General features: G+C 51.6%; 6 protein-coding genes across 6 annotated transcripts; 4 read left to right on the forward strand and 2 right to left on the reverse strand.

The window, feature by feature from the left end:
• COCVIDRAFT_36798 (hypothetical protein) lies at positions 1-1233 on the forward strand (the record flags this gene model as incomplete). The annotated part of the gene is made up of 1 exon (XM_014702241.1): positions 1-1233. The coding sequence occupies one exon, from the start codon at positions 1-3 to the stop codon at positions 1231-1233; it is 1233 nt and encodes a 410-aa protein (XP_014557727.1).
• A 147-nt stretch (positions 1234-1380) lies between these two features.
• Positions 1381-1653, reverse strand: COCVIDRAFT_36799 (hypothetical protein; the record flags this gene model as incomplete). The annotated part of the gene is made up of 1 exon (XM_014702242.1): positions 1381-1653. The coding sequence occupies one exon, from the start codon at positions 1651-1653 to the stop codon at positions 1381-1383; it is 273 nt and encodes a 90-aa protein (XP_014557728.1).
• Positions 1654-7775: 6122 nt separating this feature from the next.
• On the reverse strand, positions 7776-11114 carry COCVIDRAFT_96470 (hypothetical protein; the record flags this gene model as incomplete). The annotated part of the gene is made up of 4 exons (XM_014702243.1): positions 7776-8146; positions 8283-8404; positions 8470-10250; positions 10305-11114. The coding sequence occupies 4 exons, from the start codon at positions 11112-11114 to the stop codon at positions 7776-7778; spliced, it is 3084 nt and encodes a 1027-aa protein (XP_014557729.1).
• A 748-nt stretch (positions 11115-11862) lies between these two features.
• COCVIDRAFT_15046 (hypothetical protein) lies at positions 11863-12714 on the forward strand (the record flags this gene model as incomplete). The annotated part of the gene is made up of 1 exon (XM_014702197.1): positions 11863-12714. The coding sequence occupies one exon, from the start codon at positions 11863-11865 to the stop codon at positions 12712-12714; it is 852 nt and encodes a 283-aa protein (XP_014557683.1).
• Positions 12715-13414: 700 nt separating this feature from the next.
• Positions 13415-14658, forward strand: COCVIDRAFT_36802 (hypothetical protein; the record flags this gene model as incomplete). The annotated part of the gene is made up of 4 exons (XM_014702244.1): positions 13415-13431; positions 13587-14066; positions 14113-14403; positions 14511-14658. 4 exons carry the CDS (start codon positions 13415-13417, stop codon positions 14656-14658), a joined length of 936 nt encoding a protein of 311 aa, XP_014557730.1.
• A 348-nt stretch (positions 14659-15006) lies between these two features.
• Positions 15007-15943, forward strand: COCVIDRAFT_15048 (hypothetical protein; the record flags this gene model as incomplete). The annotated part of the gene is made up of 4 exons (XM_014702198.1): positions 15007-15067; positions 15097-15417; positions 15466-15520; positions 15643-15943. 4 exons carry the CDS (start codon positions 15007-15009, stop codon positions 15941-15943), a joined length of 738 nt encoding a protein of 245 aa, XP_014557684.1.
• Between the last annotated feature and the right edge of the window lie 99 nt (positions 15944-16042).

Here is a 16042-nt window from a genome sequence, read left to right on the forward strand (position 1 = left end):
ATGTACGCACCACAGTATCCCACGCCTCCTCCGGGCTACATGCCCTACGACTACCACCGCACCACGCCGCCCATGTCCCCCGGCCCCGGTACCAACTACTACTCGCCTCGCCACGCTCCTCAGATGGCCACACCACGAGCAAGCCCAAAGGTCTCTGGCCACTCGCGCCGGGCATCCCACGCCGTACCATCGACACAATACCAACAATACACGGCCTCACCCCGAGGAGGAGCCGTGCCCCACTATGGCGCTGCCGAGTTTGCTGCCCCGCGCACCCACGCAACGCCGCGAGGCACCCCCGAATATGTAAGTTATTTCGGTTACACTCTTCCAAGTCGGCATCGCCGCGACTCAGACGTCCCGCCTCTCAAGCGCAGTCATCGCGAGAGGAAGCGTCGTCCGTCGCAGTCGGCGCGTCAGGTCCACACCAGAGTTGTCTACGACGACCGAGGCTACGGCTACGAATGCGACTACGACGTCTACGATTACCCACCGCCGCCGTACGAACAGTACGCGCGCCACGACATGTACCGAGGGGATGCTGATCGCTATTACTATGATCAGGTCCCAATCTATGATCCAGAACCAAAGTCTAGCCGCCCCCGACGAGCCTCTGCATCGACACGACAGCCAGCAGCCTCGCCCAAGAAGCCAGCCCCAACAAAGACTAGCCCCAAGGCCACCGAAGAAGACGCGCGCCGTGCTGGCATCCCCGCCGGCTACTCGTACAAGAACTGGGACCCCACCGAAGAGCCCATTATGCTGCTAGGGTCCGTGTTCGACGCAAACTCGCTTGGCAAGTGGATCTACGACTGGACCGTCTTCCACTACGGTCCTGCCACGCCTCTCGCGGAGATGGCAGGTGAGCTGTGGCTCCTCCTCATCCAGCTCGCTGGCAAGGTCAAGAGGGCCGACGAGACGATGCCCAAGATCCGCAAGAAGGAGAACCACGAAATGGTTGAAGACTTTCTCGAGAGTGGCGAGCGCCTATGGGTTCGCTTCGCCAAGCTGCTCAAAGTATGCGAGGACTACATGTGGAAGGCGGCCAAGAAGGAGAGTGGCAAGGAAAAGCCCGTGTCCATGGGCAAGAACAGCGGCAAGGAGTTTGTCGAGTCCATTTTTGGCCGCGACCGAGAACTCGAGAAGACTGAGAAGCTCATGACTGGAATGCGTCTCTGGTCGATGCGCTTCGACGCCAACTGCGAAGACATCCTACGATACCCATCCGCCTAGGATCGATACCCCCCCCATTTTCTTTTGACTCTCATACCTAGACGCTTTTGCGCTGGCGTTTTTCTGTCTTGGTATACCCCCTTCGATTACCGGCACTGCTTTGCGCGTCACTTTGACATTACTGCGAGATACCCTTTCTTGCTGTTACTAATTGTTAATCTCGCTGCACGTTTTTTTGTTTTGTTTCTTCGTTTGCTTCAGCCATTGTACAACACTACTGGGTCTTTTGCGCATTGGGCGAATCACAGGAAAAAGTCTGCTTTCTACTATGATATCCCCCTTCTCTTGTATCTTTTTTTCCTTCTCTCTCTTCTCAGTTTTCAGCCGGGTATTGTCATTTATTGTTTTGGTTTTCTGCAAGGTGTTCAGGTTGTGTTTTTGGTACTGGGTTACCACGTCTTGTCTTCTAGGTTGGACCATCTAGATTTGGGAGATTTCTTCTTCAGACAGTCTCTATGACGAGACTGGTGCCTCACGGTCAAAACTAGGATACCCGCCATACCACTCTATTGTTATGTAACAAATTTTATTTACTCTCCCCATTACCAAAGCCGTATTTTGCATGTCATTGTCCCCCCTTGCAACTTGTGAATCTCTGTGAGTCATGTTGTGGCGACCAATCAAACCGTGAATGTCGCATTCCTCCCACCCGTTGCGATAAGTTGTGAAAGGTGAGTTTTTTGGGAGATGGGCAGCCCCTGCATGCAGCACGCACAGCAAATGCGAGACACCAGGCAGCCTATGGCACGCCCGAACGGTCGACTGCCACGTGCTTTTTTTCTTTCGTCGCTGCGTGTCCAGCAAAGCCGTGCGGTGGCACAAACTCAGACACACACGCACGCACGCACGCACACCTACTCTACCCTACCCTTACCCCTCCCTCCCTCTCTCCCTCTCTATCTGTCTCTTGTTTTTTTTTGGGAAAAGTTGAAAGAAAAGGGTTGCCTGGCGTAAATAGGCTTTTGTCGCACCATGATGACTCGCACCCCCCATCACACTCAAGCCAGATGAATCACATCTGTAAGCAAAGCCATGATTGCACGGTCAACCGTTGCGCCTTGATGGCCCCAGTGATTGGCCCTTTTGCCAGCTCCCCCCGTCAGCGCCAATTCTCAGCCTCAAGGAAAGCGGGCGTGCATGGGGAAAAAAAATGGGCTTGCAAGCCGCGAGCGGGGGGGCTGGGCCAAAGAAGCAGCATACACATAGTTTTGGTGGGTTTGGTGGTTATTTGCTTTTTTGGATCTCTTTCCTTGCCGTCCATCCATCTCTCTCATTACCGCCCTGCCGCTCTTTCTTTTTCGGCTGCCTGCTGCTCTTTTGTGGCGGGTTGGCGCAGGCGGGGCGGGAAGGAATGGGCACCAAGAGAGCGAGAGAGAGAGAGAGAGAGTTGATGGGCTAATGCATAAACGGTGAGGGAAAGCAAAAAATGGCAACGCAAGCAATCAAGCAGTCAAGCAGTAGTTTGCTTGCTGTTGGTTCCTCCTCACCCCCCTTTTTTTGGCTGCTGCTGCTGCTGCTGCTGCCTTGGTCCTTTTTGTCCTCTTTTTTGCCTGCTGCCCGCGTGCCCGACTGTCCGCCTATCGCAAACCGTTTTAACCCTTGCACATTTCATACACCATCACGAAATCAAAATGTCATCAATCAGAAGGAATACAAGATTGCGCATTTCCGCCTGAGGGAGATTGTTCAATGTGATTAGTTGTGTGCCCGGGGACGGGGGTGTAAAAAAAGATTGATTGCTCTCTGTTTGCGGGAGGAGCAAAAACTGCTTTGGGGGGGGGGGAGCGGGCTGTGTGTGTGAGTGTGAGGGTGTGGCGAGGCCCAAGGGTCCTTTGTGCGTGTGGTGTGCTTGCTTGTGTACACTGTGTCCTTGGGGCCCAATCCCACCCTCCCTCCTCGGTGTGCGATACCAAACGGCCGCATTCCTTACTCGCTCTCACACACACACACTCTCTCTCTACTAGAGGACTCTGACTAGGATTCCATCAACGCCGACGTGCGCGAACAAAGTTTGGTAGCCTCCTACTACTGAAACCCACTTGCGCGGCGCCACAGGCCACCACGGTCCTGTCTGTCCTCTCTATACCTACCCCAAGCAGTCGTCGTTGGTCTTCCAGGGATCAAAGAAGGTTTACCGTGGTCGCGGCCGCATATGCGGCGCGTCCTTCCCTTGCGGTTATTCAGCCTCCTTGCCACCACCATCATCCTCCATCCCCCCCCCCTTGTTGCCTTGCCAAGTGCAAGGATCGGGGATGCAGATTAACAGTGGTCCGACACGGGAACCCTCCGTTGATAACCAACTATTGCATTTACTGCTTTCCTTGGTTATATTTCCGCCCGCACCCCTTTTGTTCCCAGGACATCCTTACGTACCCCCCAGATGCTAGGCTGCAGCTTTGTGCAGTCGCTGCGTCACAACATGCGTTTGTTGTTTCGGAACTGACAGGAGCAGCAACAGCAACAGCAGCAGCAGAGGGAGGGGGGGTCGCATGGAGTCTTTGGTTTTTTTTGTTGCTCCTCGCATATCAAGACGGGGAAATGGTACGAGATGCGTGTAAGATGGGACAAAGATGTCTTGCAAGGTTTCACCCAATCCGTCTACTGGAACACGCCGCGGCAGTGGCTCTGTTGCTCCGTTCCTGTCCGGATGAATGGCGCGTGTCACATGCCGATGGCAAGCCCGTTGGCCTTGCACATGTTGAACTTGCTTGTTCATGCTGTTGCTCTCGCTCTATCTCTCTCTCTGCGGCTGAGTGTGATGTGGTGGCACCTTGAGTGTGATGATGCCATTGGCGTATGCCCAGGAACGCATTTCCATGCTCTTTCCCTGCTGCTGCCAACCCAAGGTCGTCGCCCACCACGGTCTCTCACTCAGATGACTTGTGCAGCCTATGCAACGCGTCCTTGTCCATCCATCCTCGCATGTCGCAGCGCCATGTCCCGGGCGGCTCGTTGTCTGGTGCCACCAACACGTCTGCATCGCGGCCAATACGCGGCACGGTACATGTCGATAGGGTAGGTAGTACGGGCGGCTAGGGTAGATAGCTGATGCCCTGGCTGCCTCACCAGATGCGAACGCATCTAGCGTACCGACCTAGACACATGTCAAAACTCTGGCCGGTTCCCAACGCTCAAGTCTACCAGCGCAAGACCAGACCAGACCAGCTCACTGGCAAGCCTAGGCCATCCGGTGCACGGTGTGTTTCGAAACGCTTGGCCGGTGCTTTTCCTGTCGTGCATGAACCCCAACCCCGTCCGCGTCACTCTGCTGGACCCCTCTTCTTCCCTTAACCCATCACAGCAGCCCAAGCGAAGCCGAACCTCCATGGCCGGCCACCGACCTCCCGCGCCCTGGCCAATGCCCGCCGCCTCCTCACCCTATGACGCCCCAATGACCCACCTCCGAACCCACTCTCGTCTCCTCCATTACCCCGCAGTCGACCTACCTAGCTACTGCTACCATACTTGCGACACAGTGACCCGCTCCGCGTGAACCGCCTGTGCCTACGCCCATGTCATGCTTCTTTCATCCGACGTGGTTCTGCTTGCTGGCCCAGTCTCGACATTCATGCGCCTTGCGCAAGGGGAGAGAGGGGTAACTTGTTGCAAGACGTCATGCCATGGGCCATGGCTTCATTGCTCCAGCTCCCCCCCCACATCCTCGATTCACAACACCTGATCAATACTCTGCCACCATCGAGATTGCGCGTTTTTGTTCCTTCTTTCCTGCTTCCTCATGCGCCTTCTCTCGCCCTCCCTGCTCGGGCGATTCCGATGCCACGCTGTGTGATGAGAGGGGTGGTTGGATCGAATGGCGACGGGCACGTCCTTGGAAAGTGCGTAGTTGGTTGCGAGGGGTCAGCAGGACACGTCTTGTTTGCTGGAAGGGTGTGCTCGGGCTGCCAAACCACAGCGTTACGCGCTGTATGCCGTGCCTTTGATTCGTCTATCTTGCTAGAAATCACAGTTTGTATGTGTAAAATGCCAGCAGTTGCGAGAAAGCAAACCATCCATTGGTAGTAAATCTTGTTGAGAAGGAGGGGGTGATGGGAAAGACAGCTTTCCCCCGGAGATTCCCCTCTCGCAAGCGTCTAGCCATGCATTCCATTCGATAGACCTTCTCGCATCTCTCTATCCGCGATATCCTAGCACTAAGCATTTACCGCGCAAAAGAGACTTTCGGCATCCCCCGATAACGGGTCACGTTGAAAGTTTCAACAGGGAATAGCGATTGCAGCATCTCAAAAGTCTAAATCATCTACTGACTACCAAGTCGCGCGTTCCACCTCACTAACCCTGTTCAATCCGAGTCCTTACTCAAAATTACTACGTCACCAGGTACAATTGACAATAGTCTGGCCCGCTTAACCCCCTAGTCCACCGAACCGTCTACACCACTAGGTGTGGGTTTGTACCGCAAACCATTCCAAGCAACCCGACCATCCTTGTTTTCCGTAGCCCGGCACGCAGCGCAAGCCAAGGGAAATCCCGCTTCCCTTTCCCTTCCTTCCTTCCACCCCCCCCTCCCTCACCCACGTGCTGAGACTCGCTAGGCTAGCTCGCGTCCAAGAAAACTTTCCCGCTTGTAATCACTCTGCATAAGCGCCGAGCGAGGATGATTGACCCCTCCACCCATACCCCTCCCCTCAATCGATCACTCAGCCCCAAAAAACGTGCCACTTACTATACTTACTATCATGTTCCTTGCCCATTGTACCTATACTTCTATGATGGACTCGAATGCAACCCAAGGACGATGCAAAATCAGCCTTGCATCAAAACAACCCCAAAAGAAATTAGCAAGATAAAAGGCTTACGACAGAAAATAGAACACTCTACATCTTCTGCTTACCCGGATCCACCCTTACAAAGAAGCAGTATAGCGTAGATTACACAGCATACACTTACTGTACAAGCCATTTTTCTATTTCCAGCAGCTGTACGGTTACGGTTACATAGCATATATATACGTACAACATGTAACTATAACTAGTAGTTAACTAGTAATAAATAAAACTGCATGATGCAAACTTTGGCCGCATGCGAACACCCCTTCTAGCGCCTAACCACTCTTTTTTCCCCCACTCTCCTTCCCAACCTAACCCCCTCTCAGCTCTCTCAGCTTATAAGAGAAAAAAAAGAGGGGGGGGGGCAAGAGATAGGGCTAAGGGTGGGTAAAGGTGTGCATCATTATTCTCGTTTACGGTTTAACACACTCTCCAACCTAGCTAATTCCTTCGCGTCGGCACTTAGGCGGCTTGGCGGGGCCTTGATGCGTGGATTACGTGCGCGATACCCACGTGAGGGGTGGGGTGGGGACGAGGCTGATCTTGTGAGGGAGGGTTACTTTGCGTGGAGGGTGTAGGTGGGTGGGTTCGCTGCTATGTACTTTTTGGGGATGTAGATTACGAGCTAGGGTTGTAGATTGTATTGAGTGTTTTTTTTTCCAAGAAGGGAAAGGAAGGCGGGGTGTACGGGTTTAGGATAATATACGTAGTCAGGTGTGAGGATAGGGTTTGGGAAATATGGTATTGTTTGGTTTGGTTTCTCGGAGTAGCTACTACGTATGTACGAATAGAATTTGTCTGAACATCCTTCAGAACAACGCTTTACGCTTTCCATTAGGATACTATTTCATCACGCCTGCAGGGGCAGTAACCATACTACTATGTCAACATTCCCATAGGAAGTACACATTATCCAAAAAAATTTATCATCACAGATTAGACTGGCGTCCCTATCCCCAGACTGCTCACAATCAAACAAAGTATAAATGAAGTCTTTTTTATCACGACTTCTCCTTATACTAGCAATACGTTTAGGAAAGTAAATCACACGCTACTCCATCTCCATATGAGAGAAGTAACCTCCAAGCAACCTGATCACATACCCAGAACTCTATTATTCATCAACCTGAGGCATATGAATCATCACTTTTGCTTCACTCTGCAACCACTCATCAACTACCAAGTGAATGCATAACCTCGCACCTTGAATCCTTGAACCCATGATGAAAAACGAGAGTAATCACCATGCACAATCGATTGTTCTTGCTGCTAAGTAAATCGTTTGCAGAAACCACCAATATACATGTAGTACAACTCCGTGCATACGTATACAACGGACCCAGCGAAGATATTCAAGCACAACACAATCACGACACCTCAAGCAAAGCAGTCGTGGCTACAAAACCAGTGGATTGTATGATTTTGATTTCAAAGACACATAGCCGCCACAAGAACTCCCTCCCTCATAATCCTCGTCAGCAGTATGCTAGTTTCCTAAACGACTTATCCTACCTTTTTGCTTTCATTGCTTCCTCCGCCCCACATAGTGGACTTGCCATCATTCACCCTTTCAACCGTCTATGTACCTTGAATCCAGAAAGAAAAGGGAGTCGTACCTATACGAGCGACACCACGGGTGCCCAGACTGGCGTATTAGTCTACATACGATATCCATGTTGAATGAGAAGTTCCTGCCCGTTAATCACTTCAAGCCACTTCCCATGCCTGATAGGAAATGCTCAATCAAAGCAACGCTTAGGCAGCACTTTCCCGCAATCGCTGTCGCTCGTCTTCGTTGAGCTGGTTGAATTCATCAGCGAAGCCCGGTGAGGTAGCAGCGCGCTTGAAGAATTCAACGAGGAAACTCTGTGTCTCGTCGTCGCGTTGACGACCACCACCGCCAGGCTCCTCAGCAGCGAATGCCATGAGTTGCTCTTTGCTGAAGCCACTGCCAAGATCGACAAATGGGTTGGGCTCGTCTTCCCAGTCACCATCGTCTGAGCCTTCCTCTGCGAGGTCTGCAGCAGCAGCTGCATCGAGATTTGCACCAGAGGCCGACTGGAGCTCTACTATAAGAACCTTGAGGATCTTGAGGGGCGCAGGTACTATTGTATACTTGTCAGGATCTGATTTCCTTGTCAGTGTGTGGACGGACCCGGGAGGGATTTGCGGCACTGAATTCTGCAATAGTGGCGCAACAGCCTACACACACTCTCCACAACATGACAATGGCTAAGCAGCAAAGGTGTAAGAGATACTTACTAGCTTTGGCGCGACTCCTAGTCATAATACGGCCATCGGTGTTCGGCACCAAATCGCCCTGTACCTGGACTTGTGCAACGCGAGGATCCTTTAGATCATATAGTTTCGAGAGAGCAATAACACTAGAATGATAAAGTCAGTGACCACCCATAAGGCTACTAGATGTAGGGAAAGAAGCCTAACGTACTTTTGCCTAATCTCATCGTAGCCAGCAAAGTTGATCGAGTTCTCGAGCCACTTTGCAAGCACGACTTGCAGTCCATTCTCGCCGTCGATGTCTTGGCTAGCAAGGAAGTCCACTACTTCAGAAGCATGGTTCAAGCTCAAGCGTGCAAAGACAAGTGTCAGGCTCTGAATGAAGTTCGCCTGACTTGCTTGCGCCAGACGCACCGCGACACTCCGTAAGAGCTGTTCCAGGTAAGGGCCAAGTCGTTCGTGACCAGCCTTTTCTACCACTTCAGCAGCAAGGGCACCGACCTCGCCAGCAGCGTGGTCACTGCATGATGATAATAGGCGCGAGACAATAATAAGAGCCACCTCTAGACCAGCCTTACCGGTGTCGTCTCTCCACTCAAATAGTTGGTGGTGATCGTGCGAGATGATGTTCTTGACCGCAATTGTAGCAGACTTGAGTAGCTCCTCGTCAGTGGATCCAAGAAGAAGTCGTGTGAGTTTTGGCATGGTTGTAGCAACGAAACCAGCAGGAAGCGGCTCAGGTCCATGTTCAGCAAGCACAGCAAGGAGATCGGCAGCGAAGTTGCACAGAGCATTCTCTTCCGTCAAGCTCCCAACATCGAAAGCTCCTGTGAGTGATGGAAGAACCCTTGCACAAAGCTGAATATACGCATCGCCTCCCATACGAGCAATGGTCTCTGTAACCTCCTCAAACGCTTCAACAACCAGCATGGTCAACTGAAAGTTGGAGGCTTGGTGGCTAGCCACTCGGAATAGCATATCGAGGCCGTTGTCCGTGATGCAGATCCGAGTGTCGATGAGAATAGCGTCTCTCAGGGTCTCAACCAAAGTGATCATGATATCGTCACCGTCGTTGAGTTCTGACATGTCCTGTGCGGCAAGGTAATTGCTAATCGCCAATATGATCGGGCTTTGTAGGGGCTGAGTAACCGAGTGTGGGAGTGCCTGGAGGTAGTGTTGTAGAGCTCGGATGCAAGAAACCTGGACAACGTCGGACTCGTCATTTGGAATAGCCTGCAGATTCGCCTCGAGGAAGGATGTAGCTAGCTGTTGGAGAGCGTCTCCAGATGTTCTTGTCAAGCTTCCAGCGACCAGGTAGCCTCGTGCTCGAAGGAACGCATCAGGCTGCTGCATAGCGTAACGGATGAAATCTACGTAGCCAGTCGCAGCCTCGGGGCTGATTTGCTTGTCCACGTCCTGGAAGTCGCCCAGTAGTTGGTTGAGAACGTACAGGGCGGCCTCTTCTGCTTTCCAGCCTTTTGACTCGGAGTAAAGCGCTCTGGTGTAGGTCAACAAGCCATTGACCGTAGGCTCTGTCAGCCATTCACCGAGCTTGATAACGAGGTCTCCACAAGCCGTTCGAGGTGTGTAATTCGCTGTAACGCTAGTCTCCTCACTCAAGAAGATGTTGACATCGACGTCCCACAGTCCCTCCTCTTCGGTAGTGATTTGTGCGTAGGCCACGGCCAGCTTCATGACCTGAGTAACCCAAGAGTTCTCGGGTGCCTGGTTCTGAAGTTCCTGTTCGAGCTGACTGCGGACTGGCGGTGCGCGAAGGCATGCTTGCATAAAGTCTAGCTCTTCGAGAATGAGGAAATCAAGGGTGTACGGGAGTCCATCGGCGTCTTCCAGCCTGCTCTGGCGGTCTTCTTGTATGTACATGAGAGAGTATGCGGGTTCGAGTAATGAAAGTTCTTGCCAGCATGCTTGGAAGAGAACGATACTTTGAGGCGATAGAATAGCGGGGAAGATGGAACGGATGCGCATGAGGACCTGTAGAATGTTCAGTATTGCGACAGGCGCTGGTCTTCATTCTCCATGACGTACCTTGACCACTTGGAGCTTCAAAGCAATCTGACCCTTGTACAGCGTGGCATTGGGCGCATCTTGCTCTTCTTCCTCAATTGAAGGCGGACCTGGTAACCTCGTGTTCAAGACATTGATAAAGAAAGGCATCCAGTCCTTGAGCACCTCGTCGGCAAAATTCTTGACCATGGCCTTGTGATCATCCATGACCATCTCGAGTATGTCAAAGCAGCCGTGAAAGACCTTGCATGCTAGCGCCCTCAATGTCGGCTTCCTCTGGTCATTGGTAGCCACATCGTATAGAATCTTGATCATCTGCGGTGCCACGCTGAAAAAGGTAGTCTCGTTGAACGAGTCCTCAACCAGCTCGCCAAGCACCCTGAGGGCGCCGTGTAGTTGGCCTTCCGTCGCATTGGGTATCAAATTGAGCAGGTTTTCGAGCAGGTCGGGCCATTCGATGGGGTAGTCGGCGGCTGCGATCTTGCTGACGACGAGGCCTGCGGCGGCCTTGAGCTTGCGGTCGATCTGGTCGGACGTGGCGAGGGCGAGCAGCTGCTGTCGTAATATAGCTTTGTTCTCGTCTGTGATCAGGACCTGTCCCTTCCAGCCCTCGAGGCTGTCACTCCATCCTGCCAGGACGAGGTTCTTGAGATACAGCAGGGCAGCCTGGCGGATGTTGAGAGGCACGCTCTCATGGCAGGATATGCCAATCAGGCCCAGTGGGAGCTCCTGGTGGCCATAGAGCGAGAGCAGCTGCTGTTCAGCCTGTTTGCGCGTGTCCTCTTGGGCCGTCTGGGTTGCGGAAAGCAGCTGCACTAGTTGGTCCTCCATGGTCAAGGTCAACGTGGGGCATGCGCGTACAGAGCTAGTCAGCACGTCTAGCGTTGCCCAACTCGGTTGGCGAGAGGAACTGTTTGGCGGGTGACGCGTTTGTTGTTGGTGTTTGCTGGGCGACTGAACCGGAGGAAAAAGAACGCGCTCGGGGATGCGGGGCAGCTCCGTGAATCTGTGTGTAGCGGGGTGGCCAAGCGGCTGCTGTGGCGGGAGAGCAGTGTCTTGACGCCTTCACCTCGAGAGTAAATACAATACGACTGGATAGAGAAAATTAAGGCTGAGCATATGGATAAGGGCTGAATTGAGTGGTGGCGAGGTGGAAGACGACCAATGGCTTCACCTGCACTGGCTCACTGTGCAGAAGATTCGTCATGACACCTCCGGGGCGAGTAGAAACCAGGCACTTGATGTCTCCTTCTCCCCATCTCAATCACCCAAGGCCAGGTATTACCTGCCACGCTGTTATCCCCAACAGTGCCAGGGGCTCTCGACACAGCATTCACACGACAGTCGCCATACCGTTCAGCCACTGCACTACCAGCCCTGCCCGCCTATGCACGCCTACCGACGCCTATCGATAGCCTAGCGGCCTTGACACGCGACGAGACGCGTCTGCGTCATGCCCTTTGTCCACTATACCCCCACTACAAGACATATGGGATAGACAAGTCGGAACGCCTGCTAGGTGTACAACGCCCTGTCGAGTGGTGGTTACACTGCCTGTCCTGTCGTATCCGAGCCCGCCATGGCCCCAACTTATCTCGAGACCCTCGACCACTTCACCACCTTCCTCACAGCCTACACACATACGCTTCTCTACCTACGCACCCTCTATCCGCGCGCCTCGTTTGTCCAATCGCGCTTCCACAATACCTCCGTCTTCCAGTCACGGCATCCGCTCGTCTGCGAATGGATAACCGACGCCATCGCCGCCGTGGGCGAGGAGCTCTTGAACGGCAGCGTCGCTAGAATTGCTATTGTAGTTTTCAGCTATGAAGGCGATCAAGCAAGTGCAGCGGGCAGTGCAAAAATAATGGAGCGATACATGTTTGATGTCAGTAGCTTCCCAATCGTGGACAAGGGAGATCGCAACATGGAAATTGAGTGGCAAGGAACAACACCTGATGTGTCCGATAATGAAGACGAGAGTGGCATCTTGAAGCGAGGAAAGACAAAGGCGTTGGATACGGATGTACATGTCAATCTCTCTGAGCAGTTTCGCGCGGCCTTGATTGCCCTTACCACACGCACATCCACGCTCGCTCCTCTACCGCCCAAATGTTCCTTCAACATTAGCATGGAGCTCAAAGATGAAGGTGATATAGATCCGCCAATCGGACACCCACAGCCGTGGATCCCAGTCCAACCCAGCCTACAGAAGACGGGCAGAACGGCAACCATCCGAGAAGAGTTGGAGGAAGAAGAGTTTGAGAGCGGCAGGCGGATAAGAAAGGAGGGAGGGGATTTGGGCGGTGCAAAGGTAACGCCCATACGCAGTGTGCAATTAGGCGTCTTGAGATTCGAGACTTGGATAGAAGAGGCAAAGGCAAAATTGCAGGCTGATAGCACAAAGACGAGCTTTGCCAGCTCAATATAAATGGAACCAAGATAATGCGCTGTACATTTGTTGTTTCATTAAGTAAGAAGTCTGCATCGAAAATGATTTGTATGTGCATTGCTCTTCTATAAATCTGGAAAAGAATATTGTGAGAATTAGATTCCGCGCTTACGTATCTATATTTTCAAAGCTCTACAAAATTGAATGTACATGGTTCCTCGATTTCCGTGTCTGGTGGTGTGTGAAGTCGTAGTAGCAGCCGCGGGCGTCCTTGGCGGGATCACTCCCAACAGCCGATAAAATCATAACATTCGCGGATATGACAAATCCATCCCGTTTTTCTGGCACATACGACCATTGGAAACTGAGAGCTAGTTCTCCTGCCCGACCCGCCGTCTGCCAAGGTACTGTTTTGAGGTTTTTGTGTCGCGTTTACAGGATACGGGGACCGGTCTGCCTCGCGAACACCAACATCGCTAGCCAATTAGGGCGAATTTGCTAACTTTCAGCTGCACACCATTTTTAGAACAAATGTCAAACTAATTATATCTATGTAAGCTTACCCTTCTGTTTATTGTTACAATATATCAAAAGCTGCGAGATGGGGAAAAGAGCTTGCAAAGTTGACCTTGAACTTCTCAAAGAACGCGCTCGCCAGGAAAAGGGAACGAAACCATTAACTGCTGCAGATGTACAGAAAGCCTTGAACAAATCGGTCTTCGAATCGTATCAGTACAAAATGAGGCTGTGGAAAGAGTGGGTTTGAATTGTATCTTATCTTCGCTCTTCACACTAATATCTTGCAGGTTCGCTAGAGACGTTCTTGATAAGCCTTTGATTGAAGATGGCTTTATTCAGGCACCTACCACACTGCATGTACAGCTGCACCTGGAATGGTTCGCACAATCGAGGACAGGACTCTTAGAGAACAACGTGACAGACGTCACCGTTCGCAATCGTCTAGCCTGCCTGAAACGGGCTGTGAAGCTCCATACCCAGTACCAGTACACTCCGCTCCAGAATGCTGAGATTGACAAGTACATTGCAAAAGTTCTGGTTTCCGGTAAACTTGTATCAACAAGTGCCTGCTCAAAGCCGCTCGCACCCCTAGCTGTGGCTGAAGACATAATCCGATTTCTTTTCACATGCGACGAGTACAGGGGGCTTCACTTTCGATTGCGCAATCAACTAGCATTCGCGATCCAGCTTATGTTACTAATTGGTGTTCGGCCTGGCGAGATTATCGAGTCAGACGCATGGCACCGATCGAACGAAGGTCTACATTACAAGGATATTGAGCTCATTCACCAACGGACTGCTACATACCAAGGATGGCTCATCTGTGTAAAGTTGAGGAACCATAAGGGGCATCGGAAATACAAGAAGCACGCGTGAGTTTCTCATAAAGCTTCAAGCATTACAACTAATGTTGGCTAGGCCAACCATGGTCTTGTACGAGGAGCCGCTTATGAGATACATGTGTCCGGTCACATGGTTTCTCTCCCTTGCCTTTGCAGACGATGTTTTCCAGAATTTGTCTTCACACGAAGATCTTACTAAAGCAAGGCCCCCAGCTGGAAGCTCCTTGTACCGAGCGAGGTACAAGAAGGATGCTTTGGACCGCCCAATTATGCGGAATACGCGTGCGGACGGGACACTCTTTGCGGACCGGATATGGACTTATGATTGTTTCAACACTGCATTAAGGGGGGTTGGACAAAGAGCTGAGTACAAAGAAAACCTCAGCGCATATTGCTTCAGGCGTGCCTTTGCACATGCAGTGCAAAGTCAGACCAGTCTACTCTGCAGGGTTTAGATATGCTGATCGTATTCAGGGAGAGCGACTGCACCACAACTTCGAACGCTGTTAGGCCACAGAGGCGAAGAGACTGCGCAATACTACGTCTCAGGCTTTGTTGGAATAGACAGCCAATCGATAATACACGAACGCGAACAACGCCTGGAGCTTTACAAAGACTCTAGCTCCATGATGGCGAACAGGAATCTACTAGCTCCCAAACCCCATGGAGCCGCCCTGGTTTAACAGCCTTCTGCAAGGACAGATCAGCTTCTTCAAACCCTTGAGGCTCTTGGGGAGGAAGACGTAGAAATAATTGCAACGAGACAGCTCTCAGCAAACCAGGCCTATGAGCTCCGAAGACCAATAAGTACACATTTACAGTCACCGAGTGCACTATATGCGGCGTTATACAGCGAGATGCTGTCTTCCACTAAATTCCACCTACAGCAGGCATTCGTGTATTGAGCATTGATGGTGGAGGAATCCGAGGCATTGTACCCTTGAAATTCTTGGAACATCTGGAGAAAGTCATGTCTAGCTTCGGTTGCTCAATCAAAGACCACTTCGACTATGTGGTTGGTACTTCGACCGGTATGTCTAGCATACTATGGTGCATCCAGTTCTGATTTTTATAGGTGGGCTAGTTGCAATGGGGGTTTTCCTACTTCAGTGGGGGGCAAAGAAAGCTATCCAGGAGTTCGAGAACACAGCTACTGGAACTTTCAGCAAGCAAAGATCAATATTGTCCACAATTATCAACGATGGCAGGTACGATCCGTCAGCCATTGAGAAAGCTTTCGAGAAAGCCTGTAGCACTCCAATGAAGATGTTCAATCCGCTCAGAACTGAGAGCAAGGTCGCCGTTACGACTCCTGAAGTAAAGCGTTCTCTCGCTCGACTTATCGCGAATTACAATGGGGGCAAGCGCCCGCCCACCCTAGGTATGAACCCTGAAATCTTTTAGATATCCTTTGCTAATCTCTATCCAGGCTATGATGTTGAGCGTGCTCGTCAAGCCCAAGATGATGTTACCGTTGGGCAGGCGTGAGTCAAACTTCTCGCTTCACAATATCTTGCTAACTCTCTAGGGCCACTTGCACATCAGCGGCGCCTGGGTAGATTCTCCAAGTAATTTCTTCCATTGAGCCACTCTAACTTAACAGCAGGTATTTTCCCCCTGTGAGCATTGGATCTATGCTGGTGCAGGACGGTGGTATCAAACATAACATGCCTGCAAAACTAGCAACCTGGGATATCAAATACCTCCTTCTATCCTTAGGGACCGGCAATATGCTTGAGACATTAAGTAGCCCTCGAATTCAATCCGGTATGTGGTCACCCATGCTCGAGTCCACCATCGTTGGACGATTTGTGAAACGCCTTTGGAAGATTCTTATGGACAGCATGGACGCTCAAGCTGCATGGATTGAATTCTACAACTCATTGCCTCTACATCTACGACATTGATTTCACCGCCTGAATTTACAGGTTCCTCGACGGGAGCCGAGTCTTGACGATGCAACCCAGATTTCTACTCTGAAAGAAAACACAGAGCAAACAGTATCA

This window comes from Bipolaris victoriae (assembly GCF_000527765.1).
Source record: "Bipolaris victoriae FI3 unplaced genomic scaffold scaffold_32, whole genome shotgun sequence".
NCBI lineage: Eukaryota > Fungi > Ascomycota > Dothideomycetes > Pleosporales > Pleosporaceae > Bipolaris > Bipolaris victoriae.